At 52.5% G+C, this 25000-nt stretch overlaps 1 protein-coding gene across 1 annotated transcript in view; it reads left to right on the top strand.

The window, feature by feature from the left end:
* LOC134434541 (tenascin-X-like) overlaps nucleotides 1-25000 on the top strand; it is a gene marked incomplete at both ends in the record, with an annotated part of 48187 nt that overhangs the window by 15086 nt on the left and 8101 nt on the right. The window contains 20 exons of the mRNA XM_063183212.1: nucleotides 297-647; nucleotides 1699-2034; nucleotides 3292-3642; nucleotides 4691-5041; nucleotides 6097-6642; nucleotides 7187-7398; nucleotides 7489-7531; nucleotides 7883-8242; nucleotides 9508-9867; nucleotides 10509-10853; nucleotides 12805-13245; nucleotides 14606-14701; nucleotides 15302-15519; nucleotides 16588-16630; nucleotides 17230-17670; nucleotides 18775-19095; nucleotides 19505-19849; nucleotides 21247-21603; nucleotides 22611-22991; nucleotides 24465-24845. Coding sequence (XP_063039282.1) covers nucleotides 297-647; nucleotides 1699-2034; nucleotides 3292-3642; nucleotides 4691-5041; nucleotides 6097-6642; nucleotides 7187-7398; nucleotides 7489-7531; nucleotides 7883-8242; nucleotides 9508-9867; nucleotides 10509-10853; nucleotides 12805-13245; nucleotides 14606-14701; nucleotides 15302-15519; nucleotides 16588-16630; nucleotides 17230-17670; nucleotides 18775-19095; nucleotides 19505-19849; nucleotides 21247-21603; nucleotides 22611-22991; nucleotides 24465-24845 — 6279 coding nt within the window. The remainder of the gene's footprint in view (nucleotides 1-296; nucleotides 648-1698; nucleotides 2035-3291; nucleotides 3643-4690; nucleotides 5042-6096; nucleotides 6643-7186; nucleotides 7399-7488; nucleotides 7532-7882; nucleotides 8243-9507; nucleotides 9868-10508; nucleotides 10854-12804; nucleotides 13246-14605; nucleotides 14702-15301; nucleotides 15520-16587; nucleotides 16631-17229; nucleotides 17671-18774; nucleotides 19096-19504; nucleotides 19850-21246; nucleotides 21604-22610; nucleotides 22992-24464; nucleotides 24846-25000) is intronic.

Below are 25000 nucleotides of genomic sequence, written 5' to 3'. Positions count from 1 at the left end.
TCACCATCAAAATTCCTCAATCATCTTCCAGCCATCCATTCTCCATCCACCCACTGATCATTCTTCATCCATTAACGATGGATGGATGGATGGATGGATGGATGGATGGATGGATGGATGGATGGATGGGTGGATGGATGGATGGATGGATGGATGGATGGATGGATGGATGGATGGATGGATGGATGGATGGTTCCTGAATGGTCCAGAATATGGAAGTGTGGATGAATGAGTGGGTTGCTTGGTGGGGGATTGATGTTTGGATGGAGGCAGCCATGACCTTCCCCGCTCCATAGGAGCTGCAGAAGAGCCAGAGGAACTGCCCATGCCAACAGAGGAACCGCAGCATGAGAAACCCCATACTGAGGCCCCCACACCTGAGGCCACTCCAGCACTGGAAGACCTGAGGGTGTCTGGTGTCACATCCAACTCTGTGCAGCTGCACTGGAGCGTCCCCCAGGGCTCCTTTGACTCCTTCACGCTGCAGTACCGGGATGCCCAGGGCCTGCCCCAGGCCCTGCCCATCGATGGCGGGTCCCGCTCGGTGACAGTGCCAGGGCTGTCCCCGTCCCGCCTGTACCGCTTCCACCTCTACGGGCTGAGGGGCAGGAAGAAGATCGACCATGTCTCCACCGAGGCTGTGACAGGTGAGGGGGAAAATCAGGAGGAGGAAGGGTGGGTGGATGTATGGATGAAGAATAATGGATATATGGAGAGATGGAGGGATGAAAGAACGGAGTGATGGGCGATTGGATGAAGGGTTGGAGTGCTGGAGGAATGAGGCAATAGAGGAATGGATGGATGGATGGATGGATGGATGGATGGATGGATGGATGGATGGATGGATGGATGGATGGATGGACAGATTCCACTCCTATTGCATCCCCATCTGTCAGTGAGCACCCACTGACTTGGGCACCATCCAATCACTCACTGACCCTTCTGCTGACCAGGTGACCAACATTTACAGTCCACTATGATCATCATCATCATCCATCCACCATTATCCATCACTGATCCATCATCTTCATCCCTATTTTTTATCTACCATGTATAAACACCACCGTCATCATTCCTCAATTATCTTCCATCCATCCATTCCTCCATCCACCCACTGATCATTCTTCATCCATTAACGATGGATGGATGGATGGATGGATGGATGGATGGATGGATGGATGGATGGATGGATGGATGGATGGATGAAAGATGAATGATACATGATTATTGTTGGGAACGTTTTGTTGGTGGTTTGACGTCATCAAATCAATGGGTGTATAGTCTGATGCCCCAATGCAGTGTGAGACTAAAGAAGGAGTTGAAGGAGAATGTTCATGGTATGAACCATGGTTTTCTGGATGGGTAGATAATGAGTGCAGTAATTAAAGGTGCAGGCGATGAAAGGGCAGAAGGATGGATGGAACGATGGATGGATGGATGGATGGATGGATGGATGGATGGATGGATGGATGGATGGATGGATGGATGGATGGACGGATTGTTGGTAAGTGGTGGGATGGACATTTAGAGGGACACAGGCATTTCCACAGCAATCACTATCCCATCTTAACAGGAGAGGATGGATGAATGGTCCAATGGATGGACACATGGGTGAATGCATGGATGGGTTGGTGGCTGGTGGGATGGACATTTGGAGGGACATATGCCCATCCCTTTACCATCTCTTGTCCACTACAGCCATGGAAGAACCCCTGCCCTCAGAGGAACCGCAGCATGAGAAACCCCAAACTGAGTCCCCAGCATCTGAGGCCACCCCAGCACTGGAAGACCTGAGGGTGTCTGGTGTCACATCCAACTCTGTGGAGCTGCACTGGAGCGTCCCCCAGGGCTCCTTTGACTCCTTCACGCTGCAGTACCGGGATGCCCAGGGCCAGCCCCAGGCCCTGCCCATCGATGGTGGGTCCCGCTCGGTGACAGTGCCAGGGCTGTCCCCATCCCGCCGGTACCGCTTCCACCTCTACGGACTGAGGAGAGGCAAAAGGATTGACCGTGTGTCCACCGAGGCTGTGACAGGTGAGGGGGAAGGTCAGAGCGATGGAAGGATCACAAAATGGAGACCTCTAGGCATCCCATGCCCATCACATACCCAGCAGCAGGCACCCGTTGACTCAGCACCATCTGATCAACCATCAACCCTTCCACCAACCCATTGTCTGGCACCTCCCATCATCCATCATCCACCACCACCCAGCAGGAACCATCAATTACCCATCGTCATCCATCGTCTTCATCTGCCATGAATAACCATCACCATCATCCATTAATTGTCATGCATCCATCTGTCCTGCCATGCTTCCCTCATCCTCTGTCCATCAAGGATGGTTTCAGTGATACATGAATGGAAGTTTGCTCATGGGAGATGGGTGTGGGAGGCTGGAAGGCATGGAGAGCTGTGATTAGAAACAGACGGAGGGATTGATGTGGGACTGTCTAGGGGGTTGAGTTGGGTGTTAAGTATGTAATGGGAAGAATGGATGGATGGATGGGTGGATGCATAGCAGATTTATGACTGGGCCTGTGTCGGGTTTGTGTCCTGGGTTTGGGAGGTGCATGGCAATGAGAATGAGCATGGTAGATGGGATTCAAGGACTGACTGAAGGAAACAGGAGGGATGAAGATGGATGATGCATGATATTTTTTAGGTCAAAATGATGGATTTCGGACAGAGCAGCTCAGATTGGTTCTGATCAGTGGTTGGGTGGTTGGATGGTTCAAGAGGAGGGTGAGAATAAAGAAGGCGATAAGGAAAAATTGTGTTAAAAGAAATATGACTGGATGGATTGATGGACGGATGGATGGACGGATGGATGGATGGATGGATGGATGGATGGATGGATGGATGGATGGATGGATGGATACATAACAGATTTATGACTGGGCCTGTGTTGGGTTTGTGTCCTGGGTTTGAGAGGTGCATGGCAATGAGAATGAGCATGGTAGATGGGATTCAAGGACTGACTGAAGGAAACAGGACAGATGAAGGCAGGTGATGCATGATGTTTTTTATGGCAGATTGATGGTTGATTGACAGGGCAGATCAGATCAGTGGTTGGACAGTGGGATGATCAAATGGAGGGTGAGATTAAAGAAGGAATTGAAAGAAAAAGTGTGTGAAAAGAAATATGACTGAATGAATGGATGGATGGATGGATGGATGGATGGTTGCCAGAATGAATGGTCCAGTGTATGGAAGTGTGAATGAATGAGTGGATTGGTTGGTCTTAGATGGTTGGTTGGATGGAAGCAGCCATTAACATCCCCTTTCCATAGGAGCTGCAGAAGAGCCAGAGGAACAGCCCCTGCCCACAGAGGAACCGCAGCATGAGAAACCCCAAACTGAGTCCCCCACACCTGAGGCCACTCCAGCACTGGAAGACCTGAGGGTGTCTGGTGTCACATCCAGCTCTGTGCAGCTGCACTGGAGCGTCCCCGAGGGCTCCTTTGACTCCTTCACGCTGCAGTACCGGGATGCCCAGGGCCAGCCCCAGGCCCTGCCCATCGATGGCGGGTCCCGCTCGGTGACAGTGCCAGGGCTGTCCCCGTCCCGCCGGTACCTCTTCCACCTCTACGGGCTGAGGGGCAGGAAGAAGATTATCCACATTTCAACCGAGGTCATGACAGGTAAGAGGAAAGGTTATGACGAGTTAGTCTGGGTGGATGAATGAATGAAGAATAATGGATATATGGATATATGGCAAGATGAAGGGATGCAGGAATGGGTGATTGGAGGAAGGGATGGAGTGGTAGAGGGATGGAGGAATACAGGAAAGGGTGGATGGTGGATGGATGGATGGATGGATGGATGGATGGATGGATGGATGGATGGATGGATGGATGGACGGACGGTGGATTAATGGCTGAGCCAGTGGCTGCTTTGGGTCGTGGGTTTGGGAGGTGCATGGCAATTAAATTGTAGATGGAGGATTGGATTGAAGGTCTGCATGAAGGAAACAGGACTGATGAAGATGGATGGTGCATGATGTTTTCAAGGGCAGATTGATGCTTCCTTGACAGAGCAGATCTGAGCAGATCCATGGTTGGGTTGTTGGATGATCAAAGGGAGGGTGACATGAAAAAAGGAGTTGAAGCAAAATTGTTTGAAACGATATATGACTGGATGGATGGATGGATGGATGGATGGATGGATGGATGGATGGATGGATGGATGCATAGATCCCACTCCCATTCCATCCCCATCTGTCAGTGAGCAACCACTGATTTGGGCACCATCCATTCAACCATTGACCCTCCTACTATCCGGGTGACCAACATTTGCTGCCCACTATCATCATCAGCAGCATCCATCAATTATCCATCAATATCATCCATAATTTTCACTAACCATGTATAACCAGCACCAACATCGTCCATTGTCACCATCAAAATTCCTCAATCATCTTCCAGCCATCCATTCTCCATCCACCCACTGATCATTCTTCATCCATTAACGATGGATGGATGGATGGATGGATGGATGGATGGATGGATGGATGGATGGATGGGTGGATGGATGGATGGATGGATGGATGGATGGATGGATGGATGGATGGATGGATGGATGGATGGTTCCTGAATGGTCCAGAATATGGAAGTGTGGATGAATGAGTGGGTTGCTTGGTGGGGGATTGATGTTTGGATGGAGGCAGCCATGACCTTCCCCGCTCCATAGGAGCTGCAGAAGAGCCAGAGGAACTGCCCATGCCAACAGAGGAACCGCAGCATGAGAAACCCCATACTGAGGCCCCCACACCTGAGGCCACTCCAGCACTGGAAGACCTGAGGGTGTCTGGTGTCACATCCAACTCTGTGCAGCTGCACTGGAGCGTCCCCCAGGGCTCCTTTGACTCCTTCACGCTGCAGTACCGGGATGCCCAGGGCCTGCCCCAGGCCCTGCCCATCGATGGCGGGTCCCGCTCGGTGACAGTGCCAGGGCTGTCCCCGTCCCGCCTGTACCGCTTCCACCTCTACGGGCTGAGGGGCAGGAAGAAGATCGACCATGTCTCCACCGAGGCTGTGACAGGTGAGGGGGAAAATCAGGAGGAGGAAGGGTGGGTGGATGTATGGATGAAGAATAATGGATATATGGAGAGATGGAGGGATGAAAGAACGGAGTGATGGGCGATTGGATGAAGGGTTGGAGTGCTGGAGGAATGAGGCAATAGAGGAATGGATGGATGGATGGATGGATGGATGGATGGATGGATGGATGGATGGATGGATGGATGGATGGATGGACAGATTCCACTCCTATTGCATCCCCATCTGTCAGTGAGCACCCACTGACTTGGGCACCATCCAATCACTCACTGACCCTTCTGCTGACCAGGTGACCAACATTTACAGTCCACTATGATCATCATCATCATCCATCCACCATTATCCATCACTGATCCATCATCTTCATCCCTATTTTTTATCTACCATGTATAAACACCACCGTCATCATTCCTCAATTATCTTCCATCCATCCATTCCTCCATCCACCCACTGATCATTCTTCATCCATTAACGATGGATGGATGGATGGATGGATGGATGGATGGATGGATGGATGGATGGATGGATGGATGGATGGATGGATGAAAGATGAATGATACATGATTATTGTTGGGAACGTTTTGTTGGTGGTTTGACGTCATCAAATCAATGGGTGTATAGTCTGATGCCCCAATGCAGTGTGAGACTAAAGAAGGAGTTGAAGGAGAATGTTCATGGTATGAACCATGGTTTTCTGGATGGGTAGATAATGAGTGCAGTAATTAAAGGTGCAGGCGATGAAAGGGCAGAAGGATGGATGGAACGATGGATGGATGGATGGATGGATGGATGGATGGATGGATGGATGGATGGATGGATGGATGGATGGATGGACGGATTGTTGGTAAGTGGTGGGATGGACATTTAGAGGGACACAGGCATTTCCACAGCAATCACTATCCCATCTTAACAGGAGAGGATGGATGAATGGTCCAATGGATGGACACATGGGTGAATGCATGGATGGGTTGGTGGCTGGTGGGATGGACATTTGGAGGGACATATGCCCATCCCTTTACCATCTCTTGTCCACTACAGCCATGGAAGAACCCCTGCCCTCAGAGGAACCGCAGCATGAGAAACCCCAAACTGAGTCCCCAGCATCTGAGGCCACCCCAGCACTGGAAGACCTGAGGGTGTCTGGTGTCACATCCAACTCTGTGGAGCTGCACTGGAGCGTCCCCCAGGGCTCCTTTGACTCCTTCACGCTGCAGTACCGGGATGCCCAGGGCCAGCCCCAGGCCCTGCCCATCGATGGTGGGTCCCGCTCGGTGACAGTGCCAGGGCTGTCCCCATCCCGCCGGTACCGCTTCCACCTCTACGGACTGAGGAGAGGCAAAAGGATTGACCGTGTGTCCACCGAGGCTGTGACAGGTGAGGGGGAAGGTCAGAGCGATGGAAGGATCACAAAATGGAGACCTCTAGGCATCCCATGCCCATCACATACCCAGCAGCAGGCACCCGTTGACTCAGCACCATCTGATCAACCATCAACCCTTCCACCAACCCATTGTCTGGCACCTCCCATCATCCATCATCCACCACCACCCAGCAGGAACCATCAATTACCCATCGTCATCCATCGTCTTCATCTGCCATGAATAACCATCACCATCATCCATTAATTGTCATGCATCCATCTGTCCTGCCATGCTTCCCTCATCCTCTGTCCATCAAGGATGGTTTCAGTGATACATGAATGGAAGTTTGCTCATGGGAGATGGGTGTGGGAGGCTGGAAGGCATGGAGAGCTGTGATTAGAAACAGACGGAGGGATTGATGTGGGACTGTCTAGGGGGTTGAGTTGGGTGTTAAGTATGTAATGGGAAGAATGGATGGATGGATGGATGGATGGATGGATGGATGGATGGATGGATGGATGGATGGATGATGGATGGGTGGATGGATGGATGATGGATGCATGATGGATGGATGGAGGGATGGATGGACGGACGGATGGACGGATGGATGGATGGATGGATGGATGGATGGATGGATGGATGGATGGATGGATGATCCAATAGATGGACACATGGGCGAATGGATGGATTGGTTGGTGGGTCATGGGATGTGCATTTGGATGGACACAAGGATGCCCACACCCATTACCATGTTATCTCCAATGCAGCCACTGAAGAACCCTTGCCCTCAGAGGAGCCTCAAGTGGAAAAGCCCCAAACGGAGTCCCCGGCACCTGAGGCACTCCCAGCAAGAGCAGAGCTGGGGGACCTGAGGGTCTCCAGTGTCACATCCAACTCTGTGGAGCTGCAGTGGAGCGTCCCTGAAGGATCGTTTGACTCCTTCCTGCTGCAGTACCGGGATGCCCAGGGCCAGCTCCAAGCCCTGCCCATCGATGGCGGGTCCCGCTCGGTGACAGTGCCAGGGCTCTCCCCTTCTCAGTGGTACCGCTTCCACCTCTGTGGTTTGCAGGGAAGGAAGAAGATCGACTGTGTGTCCACCGATGTCATGACAGGTAAGGCAGAAGGACGGATGGGTAGATGTATTGATCCAGAATAATGGATATATGGAGAAATGGAGAGATGAAGGGATGGAGGGATGGAGAGATGGAGAGATGGGTGACTGGAGGAAGGTGTGGAGTGGTGGAGGAGAGGATGGGTGGATGGATGGATGGATGGGTGGATGGATGGATGGATGGATGGATGGATGGGTGGATGGACGGATGGATGGATGGATGGGTGGATGGACGGATGCCAGATCGAATGGCCCAGAGAATGAGAATGTGGATATGTTGATGGATGCGTTAGTTGGTCGGTGGTGGATGGCTATTAGGATGGAAGTACCTATGAGCATCCCCTCTGCATAGGAGCTGCAGAAGAGCCAGAGGAACTGCCCCTGTCCACAAAGGAACCACAGCAGGAGAAACCCCATACTGAGGCCCCCACACCTGAGGCACTCCCAGCAAGAGCAGAGCTGGGGGAGCTGAGGGTCTCGAGTGTCACACCCAGCTCTGTGCAGCTGCACTGGAGCATCCCCCAGGGCTCCTTTGACTCCTTCACGCTGCAGTACCGGGATGCCCAGGGCCAGTCCCAGGCCCTGCCCATCGATGGCGGGTCCCGCTCGGTGACAGTGCCAGGGCTGTCCCCGTCCCGCCGGTACCGCTTCCACCTCTACGGGCTGAGGGGCAGGAAGAAGATCGACCATGTGTCCACCGAGGTCATCACGGGTAAGGAAGAAGGTCTAGAGGAGGAAGGCCGGGTGGATGAATGGATGAAGAATAATGGATATATGGAGTGATGGAGCGATGAAGGGATGGGTGATTGGAGGAAGGGATAGACTGATGGAGGGATGGATGGATGGATGGATGGATGGATGGATGGATGGATGGATGGATGGATGGATGGATGGATGGGTGGATGGGTGGATGGGTGGATGCATAGCAGATTTATGGCTGGGCCTGTGTCGGTTTTGTGTCCTGGGCTTGGGAGGTGCATGGCAATGAGAAGGAGCATGGTAGATTGGATTCAAGGACTGATTGAAGGAAACAGGAGCGATGAAGATGGATGATGCATGATGCTTTTTAGGACAAATTGATGGATGTTTTACAGAGCAGACCAGATCAGATCTGATCAGCGGTTGGGTGGTTGGACGGTCAAATGTAGGGTAAGATTAAGAAGACGTTAAAGGAAAAAGAGTGTAAAAAGGAATATGACTGGATGGATGGATGGATGGATGGATGGATGGATGGATGGATGGATGATGGATGGATGGATGGATGGATGGATGGATGGATGGATGGATGGATGGATGGATGGATGTAGGGATGGATGGATGGATGGATGGATGGATGGATGGATGGATGGATGGATGGATGGGTGGATGGATGGATGGATGGATGGATGGATGGATGGATGGATGATGGATGTGGATGGATGGATGGATGGATGGATGATGGATGGATGGATGGATGGATGGATGGATGGATGGATGGATGGATGGATGGATGGATGGATGGATGATGGATGTGGATGGATGGATGGATGGATGGATGGATGGATGGATGGATGGATGGACGAATGGATGGATGGACAGCAGATTTATGGCTGTGTCAGTGGCTCGTTTGTGTCTCGGCTTTGGAAGGTGCATGGCAATGAGAATGTGCATGGTGGATTGGATTCAAGGTCTGCCTGAAGGAAGCAGGACTGATGAAGGCAGATGATGCATGATGGTTTTTAGGTCAAAATGATGTTTGTTCAACAGGGCAGATCAGATCAGTGGTTGAGTGATCAGATGATCAAATGGATGTTGTCATTAAAGAAGGAGATGTAGGAAAATGTGTGTGAAAAGAAATATGACAGGATCGATGGACAGATGGAAGGATGGTTGCCCGAAAGAATGGTCTAGAATATTGAAGTGCAGATGAATGAGTGGGTTGGAAGGTGGTGGATGGATGTTTGGATGGAAGCAGCCATTAACATCCCCTCTCCATAGGAGCTGCAGAAGAGCCAGAGGAACAGCCCCTGCCCACAGAGGAACCACAGCAGGAGAAACCCCAAACTGAGGCCCCCACACCTGAGGCACTCCCAGCAAGAGCAGAGCTGGGGGAGCTGAGGGTCTCGAGTGTCACGCCCAGCTCTGTGCAGCTGCACTGGAGCGTCCCCCAGGGCTCCTTTGACTCCTTCACGCTGCAGTACCGGGATGCCCAGGGCCAGCCCCAGGCCCTGCCCATCGATGGCGGGTCCCGCTCGGTGACAGTGCCAGGGCTGTCCCCGTCCCGCCGGTACCGCTTCCACCTCTACGGGCTGAGGGGAGGCAAAAGGATTGAGCGTGTCTCCACCGACACTGTCACAGGTGAGGGGGAAGGTCAGAGCGATGGAAGGATCACAAAATGGAGACCTGTAGGGATCCCATGCCCATCACACACCCAGCAGCAGGCACCCGTTGACTCAGCACCATCTGATCAACCATCAACCCTTCCACCAACCCATTGTGTGGCACTTCCCATCATCCATCATCCACAACCACCCAGCAGGAACCATCAATTATCCATCGTCATCCATCATCTTCATCTGCCATGAATAACCATCACCATCATCCATTAATTGTCATGCATCCATCTGTCCTGCCATGCTTCCCTCATCCTCTGTCCATCAAGGATGGATTGATTGATGGATGAATGGAAGGTTGCCCATGGGAGATGGGTGTGGGAGGCTGGAAGGCATGGAGAGATGTGATTAGAAACAGACGGAGGGATTGATGTGGGACTGTCTAGCGGCTTCTGTTGGATGTTGGATATGTTGTGGGAAGAATGGATGGATGGATGGATGGATGGATGGATGGATGGATGGATGGATGGATGGATGGATGGATGGATGGATGATCCAATAGATGGACACATGGGTGAATGGATGGATTGGTTGGTGGGTTGTAGGACGGGCATTTGCATGGACACAAGGATGCCCACACCCATTACCATGTTATCTCCAATGCAGCCACTGAAGAACCCTTGCCCTCAGAGGAGCCTCAAGTGGAAAAGCCCCAAACGGAGTCCCCGGCACCTGAGGCACTCCCAGCAAGAGCAGAGCTGGGGGACCTGAGGGTCTCCAGTGTCACATCCAACTCTGTGGGGCTGCAGTGGAGCGTCCCTGAAGGATCGTTTGACTCCTTCACGCTGCAGTACCGGGATGCCCAGGGCCAGCTCCAAGCCCTGCCCATCGATGGCGGGTCCCGCTCGGTGACAGTGCCAGGGCTCTCCCCTTCTCAGTGGTACCGCTTCCACCTCTGTGGTTTGCAGGGAAGGAAGAAGATCGACTGTGTGTCCACCGATGTCATGACAGGTAAGGCAGAAGGACGGATGGGTAGATGTATTGATCCAGAATAATGGATATATGGAGAAATGGAGAGATGAAGGGATGGAGGGATGGAGTGATGGGTGACTGGAGGAAGGTGTGGAGTGGTGGAGGAGAGGATGGGTGGATGGATGGATGGATGGATGGATGGATGGATGGATGGATGGATGGATGGATGGATGGACGGATGGATGGATGGATGGGTGGATGAACGGATGCCAGATCGAATGGCCCAGAGAATGAGAATGTGGATATGTTGATGGATGCGTTCGTTGGTCGGTGGTGGATGGCTATCAGGATGGAAGTACCTATGAGCATCCCCTCTCCATAGGAGCTGCAGAAGAGCCAGAGGAACTGCCCCTGTCCACAAAGGAACCACAGCAGGAGAAACCCCAAACTGAGGCCCCCACACCTGAGGCACTCCCAGCAAGAGCAGAGCTGGGGGAGCTGAGGGTCTCGAGTGTCACGCCCAGCTCTGTGCAGCTGCACTGGAGCGTCCCCCAGGGCTCCTTTGACTCCTTCACGCTGCAGTACCGGGATGCCCAGGGCCAGCCCCAGGCCCTGCCCATCGATGGCGGGTCCCGCTCGGTGACAGTGCCAGGGCTGTCCCCGTCCCACCGGTACCGCTTCCACCTCTACGGGCTGAGGGGCAGGAAGAAGATCGACCATGTGTCCACCGAGGTCATCACGGGTAAGGAAGAAGGTCTAGAGGAGGAAGGCCGGGTGGATGAATGGATGAAGAATAATGGACATATGGAGTGATGGAGCGATGAAGGGATGGGTGATTGGAGGAAGGGATAGACTGATGGAGGGATGGATGGATGGATGGATGGATGGATGGATGGATGGATGGATGGATGGATGGATGGATGGATGGGTGGATGGGTGGATGGGTGGATGCATAGCAGATTTATGGCTGGGCCTGTGTCGGTTTTGTGTCCTGGGCTTGGGAGGTGCATGGCAATGAGAAGGAGCATGGTAGATTGGATTCAAGGACTGATTGAAGGACACAGGAGCGATGAAGATGGATGATGCATGATGCTTTTTAGGACAAATTGATGGATGTTTGACAGAGCAGACCAGATCAGATCTGATCAGCGGTTGGGTGGTTGGACGGTCAAATGTAGGGTAAGATTAAGAAGACGTTAAAGGAAAAAGAGTGTAAAAAGGAATATGACTGGATGGATGGATGGATGGATGGATGGATGGATGGATGGATGGACGGATGGATGGATGGATGGATTGATGATGGATGGATGGATGGATGGATGGATGGATGGATGGATGGATGGATGGATGGATTGATGATGGATGGATGGATGGATGGATGGATGGATGGATGTAGGGATGGATGGATGGATGGATGGATGGATGGATGGATGGATGGATGATGGATGGATGGATGGATGGATGGATGGATGGATGGATGGATGGATGATGGATGGATGGATGGATGGATGTGGATGGATGGATGGATGGATGGATGGATGGATGGATGGATGGATGGATGGATGAAAGGATGGACGAATGGATGGATGGACAGCAGATTTATGGCTGTGTCAGTGGCTCGTTTGTGTCTCGGCTTTGGAAGGTGCATGGCAATGAGAATGTGCATGGTGGATTGGATTCAAGGTCTGCCTGAAGGAAGCAGGACTGATGAAGGCAGATGATGCATGATGGTTTTTAGGTCAAAATGTTTGTTCAACAGGGCAGATCAGATCAGTGGTTGAGTGATCAGATGATCAAATGGATGTTGTCATTAAAGAAGGAGATGAAGGAAAATGTGTGTGAAAAGAAATATGACAGGATGGATGGACAGATGGAAGGATGGTTGCCCGAAAGAATGGTCCAGAATATTGAAGTGCAGATGAATGAGTGGGTTGGAAGGTGGTGGATGGATGTTTGGATGGAAGCAGCCATTAACATCCCCTCTCCATAGGAGCTGCAGAAGAGCCAGAGGAACAGCCCCGGCCCACAGAGGAACCACAGCAGGAGAAACCCCAAACTGAGGCCCCCACACCTGAGGCACTCCCAGCAAGAGCAGAGCTGGGGGAGCTGAGGGTCTCGAGTGTCACGCCCAGCTCTGTGCAGCTGCACTGGAGCGTCCCCCAGGGCTCCTTTGACTCCTTCACGCTGCAGTACCGGGATGCCCAGGGCCAGCCCCAGGCCCTGCCCATCGATGGCGGGTCCCGCTCGGTGACAGTGCCAGGGCTGTCCCTGTCCCGCCGGTACCGCTTCCACCTCTACGGGCTGAGGGGCAGGAAGAAGATCGACCATGTGTCCACCGAGGTCATCACGGGTAAGGGAGAAGTTCAAGAGGAGGAAGGCCGGGTGGATGAATGGATGAAGAATAATGGATATATGAGGGATGAAGGAATGTGTAATTGAAGGAAGGGCTAGATTGATGGAGTGGTGGATGGATGGATGGATGGATGGATGGATGGATGGATGGATGGATGGATGGATGGATGGATGGATGGATGGATGGGTGGATGGGTGGATGGATGGATGGATGGATGGATGGATGGATGGATGGATGGATGGGTGGGTGGATGGATGGATGGGTGGATAGGTGGATGGGTGGATGGATGCATAGCAGATTTATGGCTGGGCCTGTGTCGGGTTTGTGTCCTGGGTTTGGGAGGTGCATGGCAATGAGGATGGGCATGGAGGATTGGATTCAAGGACTGATTGAAGGACACAGCAGCGATGAAGATAGATGATGCATGATCTTTTTTAGAGCAAATTGATGGATGTTTGACAGAGCAGATCAGATCAGTTCTGATCAGTGGTTGGGTGGTTGGATGGTCAAAAGGAGGGTGAGATTAAGAAGATGTTAAAGGAAAAATTGTGTTAAAACAAATATGACTGGATGGATGGATGGATGGATGGATGGATGGATGGATGGATGGATGGATGGATGGATCAGCAGATGGATTAACAGATGGATGGATGGATGGATGATGGATGGATGGATGGATGGATGGATGGATGGATGGATGGATGGATGGATCACCAGATGGATTAGCAGATGGATGGATGGATGCATGGATGGATGGATGGACAGAAGGACGGAGACCAGATTTATGGGTGTGTCAGTGGCTGGTTTGTGCCTTGGGGTTGGGAGGTGCATGGGAATGGGAGTGTGAACGAAGGATTGGACTCAAAGACTGAGTGGAAGAAGCAGGACTGATGAAGGCAGGTGATGCATGATGGTTTTTAGGACAGATTGATGGTTGATCGACAGGGCAGATCAGATCAGTGGTTGAGTGATCGGATGATCAAATGGAGGTTAAGATTAAAGAAGGTGTTGAAGGAAAAAGTGTGTGAAGAGAAATATTACAGGATGGATGGATGGATGGATGGATGGATGGATGATTGCAGAATTAATGGTCCAAAATATGAAAGTGTGGATGAATGAGTCGGTTTGTACACGTTGGATGGTTTTTTGGATGGAAGCAGCCATTAACATCCTTTCTCCATAGGAGCTGCAGAAGAGCCAGAGGAGCGGCCCCTGCCCACAGAGGGACCGCAGCAGGAGAATCCCCAAACTGAGGCCCCCACACCTGAGGCCACCCCAGCACTGGAAGACCTGAGGGTGTCTGGTGTCACATCCAATTCTGTGGAGCTACAGTGGAGCGTCCCCCAGGGCTCCTTTGACTCCTTCACGCTGCAGTACCGGGATGCCCAGGGCCAGCCCCAGGCCCTGCCCATCGATGGCGGGTCCCGCTCGGTGACAGTGCCAGGGCTGTCCCCATCCCGCCGGTACCGCTTCCACCTCTACGGACTGAGGGGAGGCAGAAGAATTGAGCGTGTCTCCACCGACACTGTCACAGGTGAGGGGGAAGGTCAGAGCGATGGAAGGATCACAAAATGGAGACCTGTAGGGATCCCATGCCCATCACACACCCAGCAGCAGGCACCCGTAGACTCAGCACCATCTGATCAACCATCAACCCTTCCACCAACCCATTGTCTGGCACTTCCCATCATCCATCATCCACAACCACCCAGCAGGAACCATCAATTATCCATCGTCATCCATCGTCTTCATCTGCCATGAATAACCATCACCATCATCCATTAATTATCATGCATCCATCTGTCCTGCCATGCTTCCCTCATCCTCTGTCCATCAAGGATGGATTGATTGATGGATGAATGGAAGGTTGCCCATGGGAGATGGGTGTGGGAGGCTGGAAGGCATGGGGAGATGTGATTAGAAACAGACGGAGGGATTGATGTGGGACTGTCTAGCGGCTTCTGTTGGATGTTGGATATGTTGTGGGAAGAATGGATGGATGGATGGATGGATGGATGGATGGATGATTGCAGAATTAATGGTCCAAAATATGAAAGTGTGGATGAATGAGTCGGTTTGTACACGTTGGATGGTTTTTTGGATGGAAGCAGCCATTAACATCCTTTCTCCATAGGAGCTGCAGAAGAGCCAGAGGAGCGGCCCCTGCCCACAGAGGGACCGCAGCAGGAGAATCCCCAAACTGAGGCCCCCACACCTGAGGCCACCCCAGCACTGGAAGACCTGAGGGTGTCTGGTGTCACATCCAATTCTGTGGAGCTACAGTGGAGCGTCCCCCAGGGCTCCTTTGACTCCTTCACGCTGCAGTACCGGGATGCCCAGGGCCAGCCCCAGGCCCTGCCCATCGATGGCGGGTCCCGCTCGGTGACAGTGCCAGGGCTGTCCCCATCCCGCCGGTACCGCTTCCACCTCTACGGACTGAGGGGAGGCAGAAGAATTGAGCGTGTCTCCACCGACACTGTCACAGGTGAGGGGGAAGGTCAGAGCGATGGAAGGATCACAAAATGGAGACCTGTAGGGATCCCATGCCCATCACACACCCAGCAGCAGGCACCCGTAGACTCAGCACCATCTGATCAACCATCAACCCTTCCACCAACCCATTGTCTGGCACTTCCCATCATCCATCATCCACAACCACCCAGCAGGAACCATCAATTATCCATCGTCATCCATCGTCTTCATCTGCCATGAATAACCATCACCATCATCCATTAATTATCATGCATCCATCTGTCCTGCCATGCTTCCCTCATCCTCTGTCCATCAAGGATGGATTGATTGATGGATGAATGGAAGGTTGCCCATGGGAGATGGGTGTGGGAGGCTGGAAGGCATGGGGAGATGTGATTAGAAACAGACGGAGGGATTGATGTGGGACTGTCTAGCGGCTTCTGTTGGATGTTGGATATGTTGTGGGAAGAATGGATGGATGGATGGATGGATGGATGGATGGATGGATGGATGGATGGATGGATGGATGGATGATCCAATAGATGGACACATGGGTGAATGGATGGATTGGTTGGTGGGTTGTAGGACGGGCATTTGCATGGACACAAGGATGCCCACACCCATTACCATCTTCTCTCCAATGCAGCCACTGAAGAACCCTTGCCCTCAGAGGAGCCTCAAGTGGAAAAGCCGCAAACTGAGTCGCCGGCACCTGAGGCACTCCCAGGAAGAGCAGAGCTGGGGGACCTGAGGGTCTCCAGTGTCACATCCAACTCTGTGGGGCTGCAGTGGAGCGTCCCTGAAGGATCGTTTGATTCCTTCCTGCTGCAGTACCGGGATGCCCAGGGCCAGCTCCAAGCCCTGCCCATTGATGGCGGGTCCCGCTCGGTGACAGTGCCAGGGCTCTCCCCTTCTCAGTGGTACCGCTTCCACCTCTGTGGTTTGCAGGGAAGGAAGAAGATTGACCGTGTGTCCACCGATGTCATGACAGGTAAGGCAGAAGGACGGGTGGGTGGATGTATTGATGCAGAATAATGGATATATGGAGAAATGGAGAGATGAAGGGATGGAGGGATGGAGAGATGGAGAGATGGGTGAATGGAGGAAGGTGTGGAGTGGTAGAGGAGAAGATGGATGGATGGATGGATGGATGGATGGATGGATGGATGGATGGATGGATGGATGGATCAGCATATGGATTAGCGGATGGATGGATGGATGGATGGATGGATGGATGGATGGATGGATGGATGGATGGATGGATGGAAGGATGGATGGATGGATGGATGGATGGATGGATGGATGGATGGATGGATCAGCATATGGATTAGCGGATGGATGGATGGATGGATGGATGGATGGATGGATGGATGGATGGATGGATGGATGGATGGAAGGATGGATGGATGGATGGATGGATGGATGGATGGATGGATGGATGGATGGATGGATGGATGGAGGGGTGGATGGACGGATGCCAGATCGAATGGCCCAGAGAATGAGAATGTGGATATGTTGATGGATGCATTCATTGCTCGGTGGTGGATGCCTATTAGGATGGAAGTACCTATGAGCATCCCCTCTCCATAGGAGCAGCAGAAGAGCCAGAGGAACTGCCCCTGTCCACAAAGGAACCACAGCAGGAGAAACCCCAAACTGAGGCCCCCACATCTGAGGCCACTCCAGCACTGGAAGACCTGAGGGTGTCTGGTGTCACATCCAACTCTGTGCAGCTGCACTGGAGCGTCCCCGAGGGCTCCTTTGACTCCTTCACGCTGCAGTACCGGGATGCCCAGGGCCAGCCCCAGGCCCTGCCCATCGATGGCGGGTCCCGCTCGGTGACAGTGCCAGGGCTGTCCCCGTCCCGCCGGTACCGCTTCCACCTCTACGGGCTGAGGGGCAGGAAGAAGATCGACCATGTGTCCACCGAGGTCATCACGGGTGAGGGAGAAGGTCAAGAGGAGGAAGGCCGGGTGGATGAATGGATGAAGAATAATGGATATATGAGGAGATGGAGGGCTGAAGGAATGTGTAATTGAAGGAAGGACTAGATTGATGGAGTGGTGGATGGATGGATGGATGGATGGACTGATGGATGGATGGATGGATGGATGGATGGATGGATGGATGGATGGATGGATGGATGGATGGGTGGATGGATGGATGGATGGATGGATGGATGGGTGGATGGATGGGTGGATGGCTGGGTGGATGGATGGGTGGATGGATGGATGGATGGATGGATGGATGGATGGATGGATGGATGGGTGGATGGATGCATGGATGGATGGATGCATAGCAGATTTATGGCTGGGCCTGTGTCGGGTTTGTGTCCTGGGTTTGGGAGGTGCATGGCAATGAGGATGGGCATGGAGGATTGGATTCAAGGACTGATTGAAGGACACAGGAGCGATGAAGATGGATGATGCATGATCTTTTTTAGAGCAAATTGATGGATGTTTGACAGAGCAGATCAGATCAGTTCTGATCAGTGGTTGGGTGGTTGGATGGTCAAAAGGAGGGTGAGATTAAGAAGACTTTAAAGGAAAAATTGTGTTAAAACAAATATGACTGGATTGATGGATGGATGGATGGATGGATGGATGGATGGATGGATGGATGGATGGATGGATGGATGGATGGATGGAGGGGTGGATGGACGGATGCCAGATCGAATGGCCCAGAGAATGAGAATGTGGATATGTTGATGGATGCGTTCGTTGGTCGGTGGTGGATGCCTATTAGGATGGAAGTACCTATGACCATCCCCTCTCCATAGGAGCAGCAGAAGAGCCAGAGGAACTGCCCCTGTCCACAAAGGAACCGCAGCATGAGAAACCCCAAACTGAGGCCCCCACACCTGAGGCCACTCCAGCACTGGAAGACCTGAGGGTCTTGAGTGTCACGCCCAGCTCTGTGCAGCTGCACTGGAGCGTCCCCCAGGGCTCCTTTGACTCCTTCACGCTGCAGTACCGGGATGCCCAGGGCCAGCCCCAGGCCCTGCCCATCGATGGCGGGTCCCGCTCGGTGACAGTGCCAGGGCTGTCCCCATCCCGCCGGTACCGCTTCCACCTCTACGGACTGAGGGGAGGCAGAAGGGTTGATCGTGTCTCCACCGAGGCTGTGACAGGTAAGGGGGAAGGTCACAGGGATGGAAGGATCACAAAATGGACACATCAAGGGATGCCCATCACACGCCCACCAACCAGCAGCTATTGACTCAGCACCATCTGGTCAACCATCAACCCTTCCACCAACCCAACGACCAGCACCTCCCATCATCCATCATTCACCAGCAGCAGCCGGAACCATCAATTATCAATTTTCATCCATCATCTTCATCTACCATGAATCCCCATCATCGTCATCCATCAATTTTCATGAATCCATCCATCCTGCCATGCTTCCCTCATCCTCTGTCCATCAAGGATGGTTTCAGTGATAAATCAATGGAAGGTTGTCCATGGGAAATGAGGGTGGGAAGGGTGAAGGCGTGGGGAGATTGATGAAAAAGAGACAGAGAGGTTGATGTGGAAATGTCTACAGGCTTGTATTGGATGTTGGATGAGTGACTGAAAGAATGATGGATGGATGGATGGATGGATGGATGGATGGATGGATGGATGGATGGATGGATGATGGATGCATGATGGATGGAAGGATGGATGGATGGATGGATGGAAGGATGGATGGATGGATGGATGGATGGATGGATGGATGGATGGATGGATGGATGGATGGATGGATGGAGGATCCAATAGATGGACACATGGGTGAATGGATGGATCGGTTGGTGGGTTGTGGGACAGGCATTTGGATGGACACAAGGATGCCCACACCCATTACCATCTTCTCTCCAATGCAGCCAGCGAAGAACCCTTGCCCTCAGAGGAGCCTCAAGTGGAAAAGCCGCAAACTGAGTCCCTGTCACCCGAGGCACTCCCAGCAAGAGCAGAGCTGGGGGAGCTGAGGGTCTCCAGTGTCACACCCAGCTCTGTGGAGCTACAGTGGAGCGTCCCCGAGGGCTCCTTTGACTCCTTCACGCTGCAGTACCGGGATGCCCAGGGCCAGCCCCAGGCCCTGCCCATCGATGGCGAGTCCCGCTCGGTGACAGTGCCAGGGCTGTCCCCGTCCCGCCGGTACCGCTTCCAACTCTACGGGTTACAAAGTGGCAAAAGGATTGACCACGTGTCCACTGATGTCGTGACAGGTGAGGGGGGCTCAGGCAGCATCTGCTCCTGTGGTGCATCAAATGTCTCACATGACCCTTCAAGCTTGGGGGTCTGGGAAGTTCTTCTGGGGCTGGAGATGGGGTGGGAATGTGGAGGCCAGAGGGATGGAGAGTGGATCCATGCATGCATGGGGATGCAGGGATGTGTGGTTCTATGGATGGATGAGGGATGATGGTTGATGATGGCTGATGGGTTATAGATGATGGTGGCCGGTTGGTCAATAGGTAGGGCGATGGATCAATGACTGAACCGATGCTACTGGGACCACTGGGATACAACCGTCCGTCCGTCCGTCCATCCATCCATCCATCCATCTATCCACTCATCCACGCTGATGATGGTGGTGATGGGTGTTGTGGCACGCGGTTTCACAGATCCAGTCAACAGTTTGATTATTGAATGGAAGAAGAAGCTAAAGAATCAGCTGTAGAAAAAGCCACACTGAAAGCCACACGGTTGGATTGAGGGATGGTGGATGATGGATAGTGGAATGAATGGTCCAGGAGATGAAAGTGGGGATGGATGGATGGATGGATGGATGGATGGGCAGATGGATGATGATGATGGGTATTGGGGCAAGCAGTTTCACAGATCCAGTCAATGGTTTGATGATGGATGGATAGATGATGATGATGATGATGATGATGGGTATTGGGGCAGGCAGTTTCACAGATCCAATCAATGGTTTGATGATGGATGGATGGATGGATGGATGGATAGATGGAGATGATGCTGATGATGAGGATGATGATGATGGATGATGATGATGATGATAATGGGTATTGGGGCAGGTGGGTTCACAGATCCAATCAATGGTTTGATGATGGATTGATGGATGATGATGATAATGGATGTTGGGGCAGTTGGTTTCACAGATCCAGTCAATGGTTTGATGATGGATGGATAGATGATGATGATGATGATAATGGATGTTGGGGCAGTTGGTTTCACAGATCCAGTCAATGGTTTGATGATGGATGGATAGATGATGATGATGATGATGGTGATAGGTGTTGGGGCAGGTGGGTTCACAGATCCAGTCAATGGTTTGATGATGGATTGATGGATGATGATGATGATGATGACTATGATAATGGATGTTGGGGCAGGCAGTTTCACAGATCCAATCAACGGTTTGATTATTGAATGATTCAATGGTGGAAGAAGTTAAGAATCAGTTGTAGGATTGAAAGCCATGTGGTTAGATTGAGGGATGGTGGATGATGGATACTGGAATGAAGGGTCCAGGAGATGAAAGAATGGATGGATGGATGGATGGATGGATGGATGGATGGATGGATGGATGGATGGATGGATGGATGGTTCAATGAAGTTGTTGATTCTCACTCCTATCATCTTTCCTTCTCCATCACAGATGCAGCAGTTCCAGAGCAGCTGCCCCTACCCTCACAGGAGCCCCAACTTGAAGACCACAACCCTGAGCAGCCCCAAACTGAGTCCAGCCAGGGACAGGTGGTGCTGGGTGACCTGAGGGTTTCGAGTGTCACGCCCAGCTCTGTGCAGCTGCACTGGAGCGTCCCCCAGGGCTCCTTTGACTCCTTCACGCTGCAGTACCGGGATGCCCAGGGCCAGCCCCAGGCCCTGCCCATCGATGGCGGGTCCCGCTCGGTGACAGTGCCAGGGCTGTCCCCGTCCCGCCGGTACCGCTTCCACCTCTACGGGCTGAGGGGCAGGAAGAAGATCGACCATGTGTCCACCGAGGCTGTGACAGGTAAGGGGGAAGGTCAGAGGGTGGAAGGACCTAGGAGATGGAGAGATTAATGGAAAGATGGAGAAAAAGGTGGATTATTGATGGATGTCTGGATGGATGGACCCGTGAGTAGAAGGATGGACATGAACCTCACTGGATGGCTGCAGGAAAGGGTAGTGGAAGTGTGGATGGACAGCTGGGTGCATGGGTGATGGATGATGGGGGTTGTTTGTCTGTAGGCAGGCGGGATTTAGTATCAATCATTAAACAGATGTTTTCTGGGGCTTGTGACTGCTTGGTGGTGGACGGTGAGGTGGAAGGGAAGGAGAAAGGGGTGGAATTGGGCAGGGAAATGGGAGACAGGTTGGAGATGGAGAGAGGGCTGGGACCATGGGATGGTGGTGTGAAGAACGGATGGATGGATGGATGGATGGATGGATGGATGGATGGATGGATGGATGGACGGACGGACGGATGGATGGATGGATGGATGGATGGATGGATGGATGGATGGATGGATGGATGGATGATGGATGGATGGATGGATGGATGGAGGGATGGATGGATGGATGGATGGATGGATGATGGATGGATGGATGGATGGATGGATGGATGGATGGATGGATGGATGGACGGATGAATGGATGGATGGATGGATGGCTGGATGGATGGACGGACGGACGGATGGATGGATGGATGGATGGATGGATGGATGGATGGATGGACGGATGGATGGACGGATGGACAGTGAATATTGTATGAATCAAGATGATGGATGATGTTGATTATGACAATGATGAAGATGGTGGATGATGGCAGATGCTCATCAGTGAGTCCATGGAAGAGTCAGTGATTGGTTGAATGGGGCTGGGGTCAATGGGTGCTCAGTGATGGGTGAGGAGGGAATGGTGAGAAGGGGCTGGGAGGAAATGGCGCATGATGGAGAGTTGGGTGGATGATGGAGGGACATATGGATGGAGACGTGGATGCCTACACCCATCATTGTCCCCTTTCTGTTGTTGCTGTAGCTGACCCAGAGGATCTGTCCCCACCCTCAATGGACACCCCAACTGGCGGCCCCCCAGATGAGGATCACGACACTGCACATCCCCAAACTGAGGCCCCTCCATCTGCAGCCCCTCCGGCACAGGCGGTGCTGGAAGACCTGAGGGTCTCGAGTGTCACGCCCAGCTCTGTGCAGCTGCACTGGAGCGTCCCCCAGGGCTCCTTTGACTCCTTCACTCTGCAGTACCGGGATGCCCAGGGCCAGCCCCAGGCCCTGCCCATCGATGGCGGGTCCCGCTCGGTGACAGTGCCAGGGCTGTCCCCGTCCCGCCGGTACCGCTTCCACCTCTACGGGCTGAGGGGCAGGAAGAAGATCGACCATGTGTCCACCGAGGCTGTGACAGGTGAGGGGGAAGGTCACAGGGGTGAGGGTGAGTGAATGAAGGGATGAAGGATGGGAGGTGGAAGGAGCAAGGGACGGAAGAACGTGTTGGTGAATGAAGGATAAAGAGAGGTAGAGGAGTGAGTGGATGGAAGACGGATCATATGATGGAGGATGATGGATGGAGGGCTACTGAATTGGTTGGTTGATTGGTTGATCAGTGGATGGATGGATGGATGATGGATGGATGGATGCATTGATGGATGGATGGATGGATGAATGGATGGATGCATGGACAATGGGTGGATGGATGGATGGGTGGATGGATGCATGGAGAATGGATGGATGGATGGATGGATGGATGGATGGATGGATGGATGGATGGATGGATGGATGGACCTGGGTCTGAGCCCATGGCCAGTTTTTTCCTTGAGTGACGGAGGAGCTGCCTGTAGTGATGCATGCGTTGTAGGGGTAGATGGAGGTTTAGTTTCGAGGAGTTCCATCAAAGAAAGAAGGAAGGACGATGGATGTATGATGAATAAATGGATGATGGATAAATGATAAATGGATGATGGATGATGGGTAGATGATGAATGGATGAAGATAGATTACTGATGAATAATGTATGGATGAAGATGGATGGTCCAGGATCTGGATTGGGGCAGTTGGTCTTTTGGTGGATCAGTTTCATAGTTGGGTTGTTGGATGATCCAATAGAGATCAAAGTAAAAAAGCTGTGGAAGAGAAAGTTGCATGGAGAATATTGTGGGTGAATGGATGGATGGATGGATGGATGGATGGATGGATGGATGGATGGATGGATGGATGGAGGCATGGATGGATGGCTGGATGGATGGATGGACAATGGATGGATGGATGGATGGATGATGGATGGACCTGTGGCTGAGCCCATGGCCAGTTTTTTCCTTGAGTGAGGGAGGAGTTGCCTGTCGGGATGCAGGGGTGGTGAAGGTAGATGGAGCGTTAGTTTCAAGTAGTTCCATCAAAGGAAGAAGGACGGATGATGGATAGATGATGGATAAATGGATGATGGATAACAGGTAGATGATGAATGGATGAAGATGGATGGCAGAGGAACAATGGATGGATAAGATGGATGGTCCAGGATCTGGATTGGGGCAGTTGATCTGGATTGGGGACGGATGGATGGATGGATGGATGGATGGATGGATGGATGGATGGATGGACAGTGAATATTGTATGAATCAAGATGATGGATGATGTTGATTATGACAATGATGAAGATGGTGGTTTGATGGCAGATGCTCATCAGTGAGTCCATGGAGGAGTCAGTGATTGGTTGAATGGGGCTGGGGTCAATGGGTGCTCAGTGATGGGTGAGGAGGGAATGGTGAGAAGGGGCTGGGAGGAAATGGCGCATGATGGAGAGTTGGGTGGATGATGGATGGACATATGGATGGACACGTGGATGCCTGCACCCATCATTGTCCCCTTTCTGTTGTTGCTGTAGCTGACCCAGAGGATCTGTCCCCACCCTCAATGGACACCCCAACTGGGGGCCCCCCAGATGAGGATCACGACACTGCACATCCCCAAACTGAGGCCCCTCCATCTGCAGCCCGCCCGGCACAGGCGGTGCTGGAAGACCTGAGGGTCTCGAGTGTCACGCCCAGCTCTGTGGAGCTGCACTGGAGCGTCCCCCAGGGCTCCTTTGACTCCTTCACGCTGCAGTACCGGGATGCCCAGGGCCAGCCCCAGGCCCTGCCCATCGATGGCGGGTCCCGCTCGGTGACAGTGCCAGGGCTGTCCCCGTCCCGCCGGTACCGCTTCCACCTCTACGGGCTGAGGGGCAGGAAGAAGATCGACCATGTGTCCACCGAGGCTGTGACAGGTGAGGGGGAAGGTCAGAGGGCCAGATGGATGACAGTGTGAATGGATCCAGGATGATGGCCATCCCATCTCTACCTGCCATCTGTTACCCACAGAGCCCAGCACAAGCCAATCAATCTTCAACCCTTCCACCAACCCATTGACCCGCACCTGCCA

This window comes from Melospiza melodia, unplaced genomic scaffold (assembly GCF_035770615.1).
Source record: "Melospiza melodia melodia isolate bMelMel2 unplaced genomic scaffold, bMelMel2.pri scaffold_382, whole genome shotgun sequence".
NCBI lineage: Eukaryota > Metazoa > Chordata > Aves > Passeriformes > Passerellidae > Melospiza > Melospiza melodia.
This window is presented reverse-complemented; position numbering and strand designations above follow the sequence as displayed.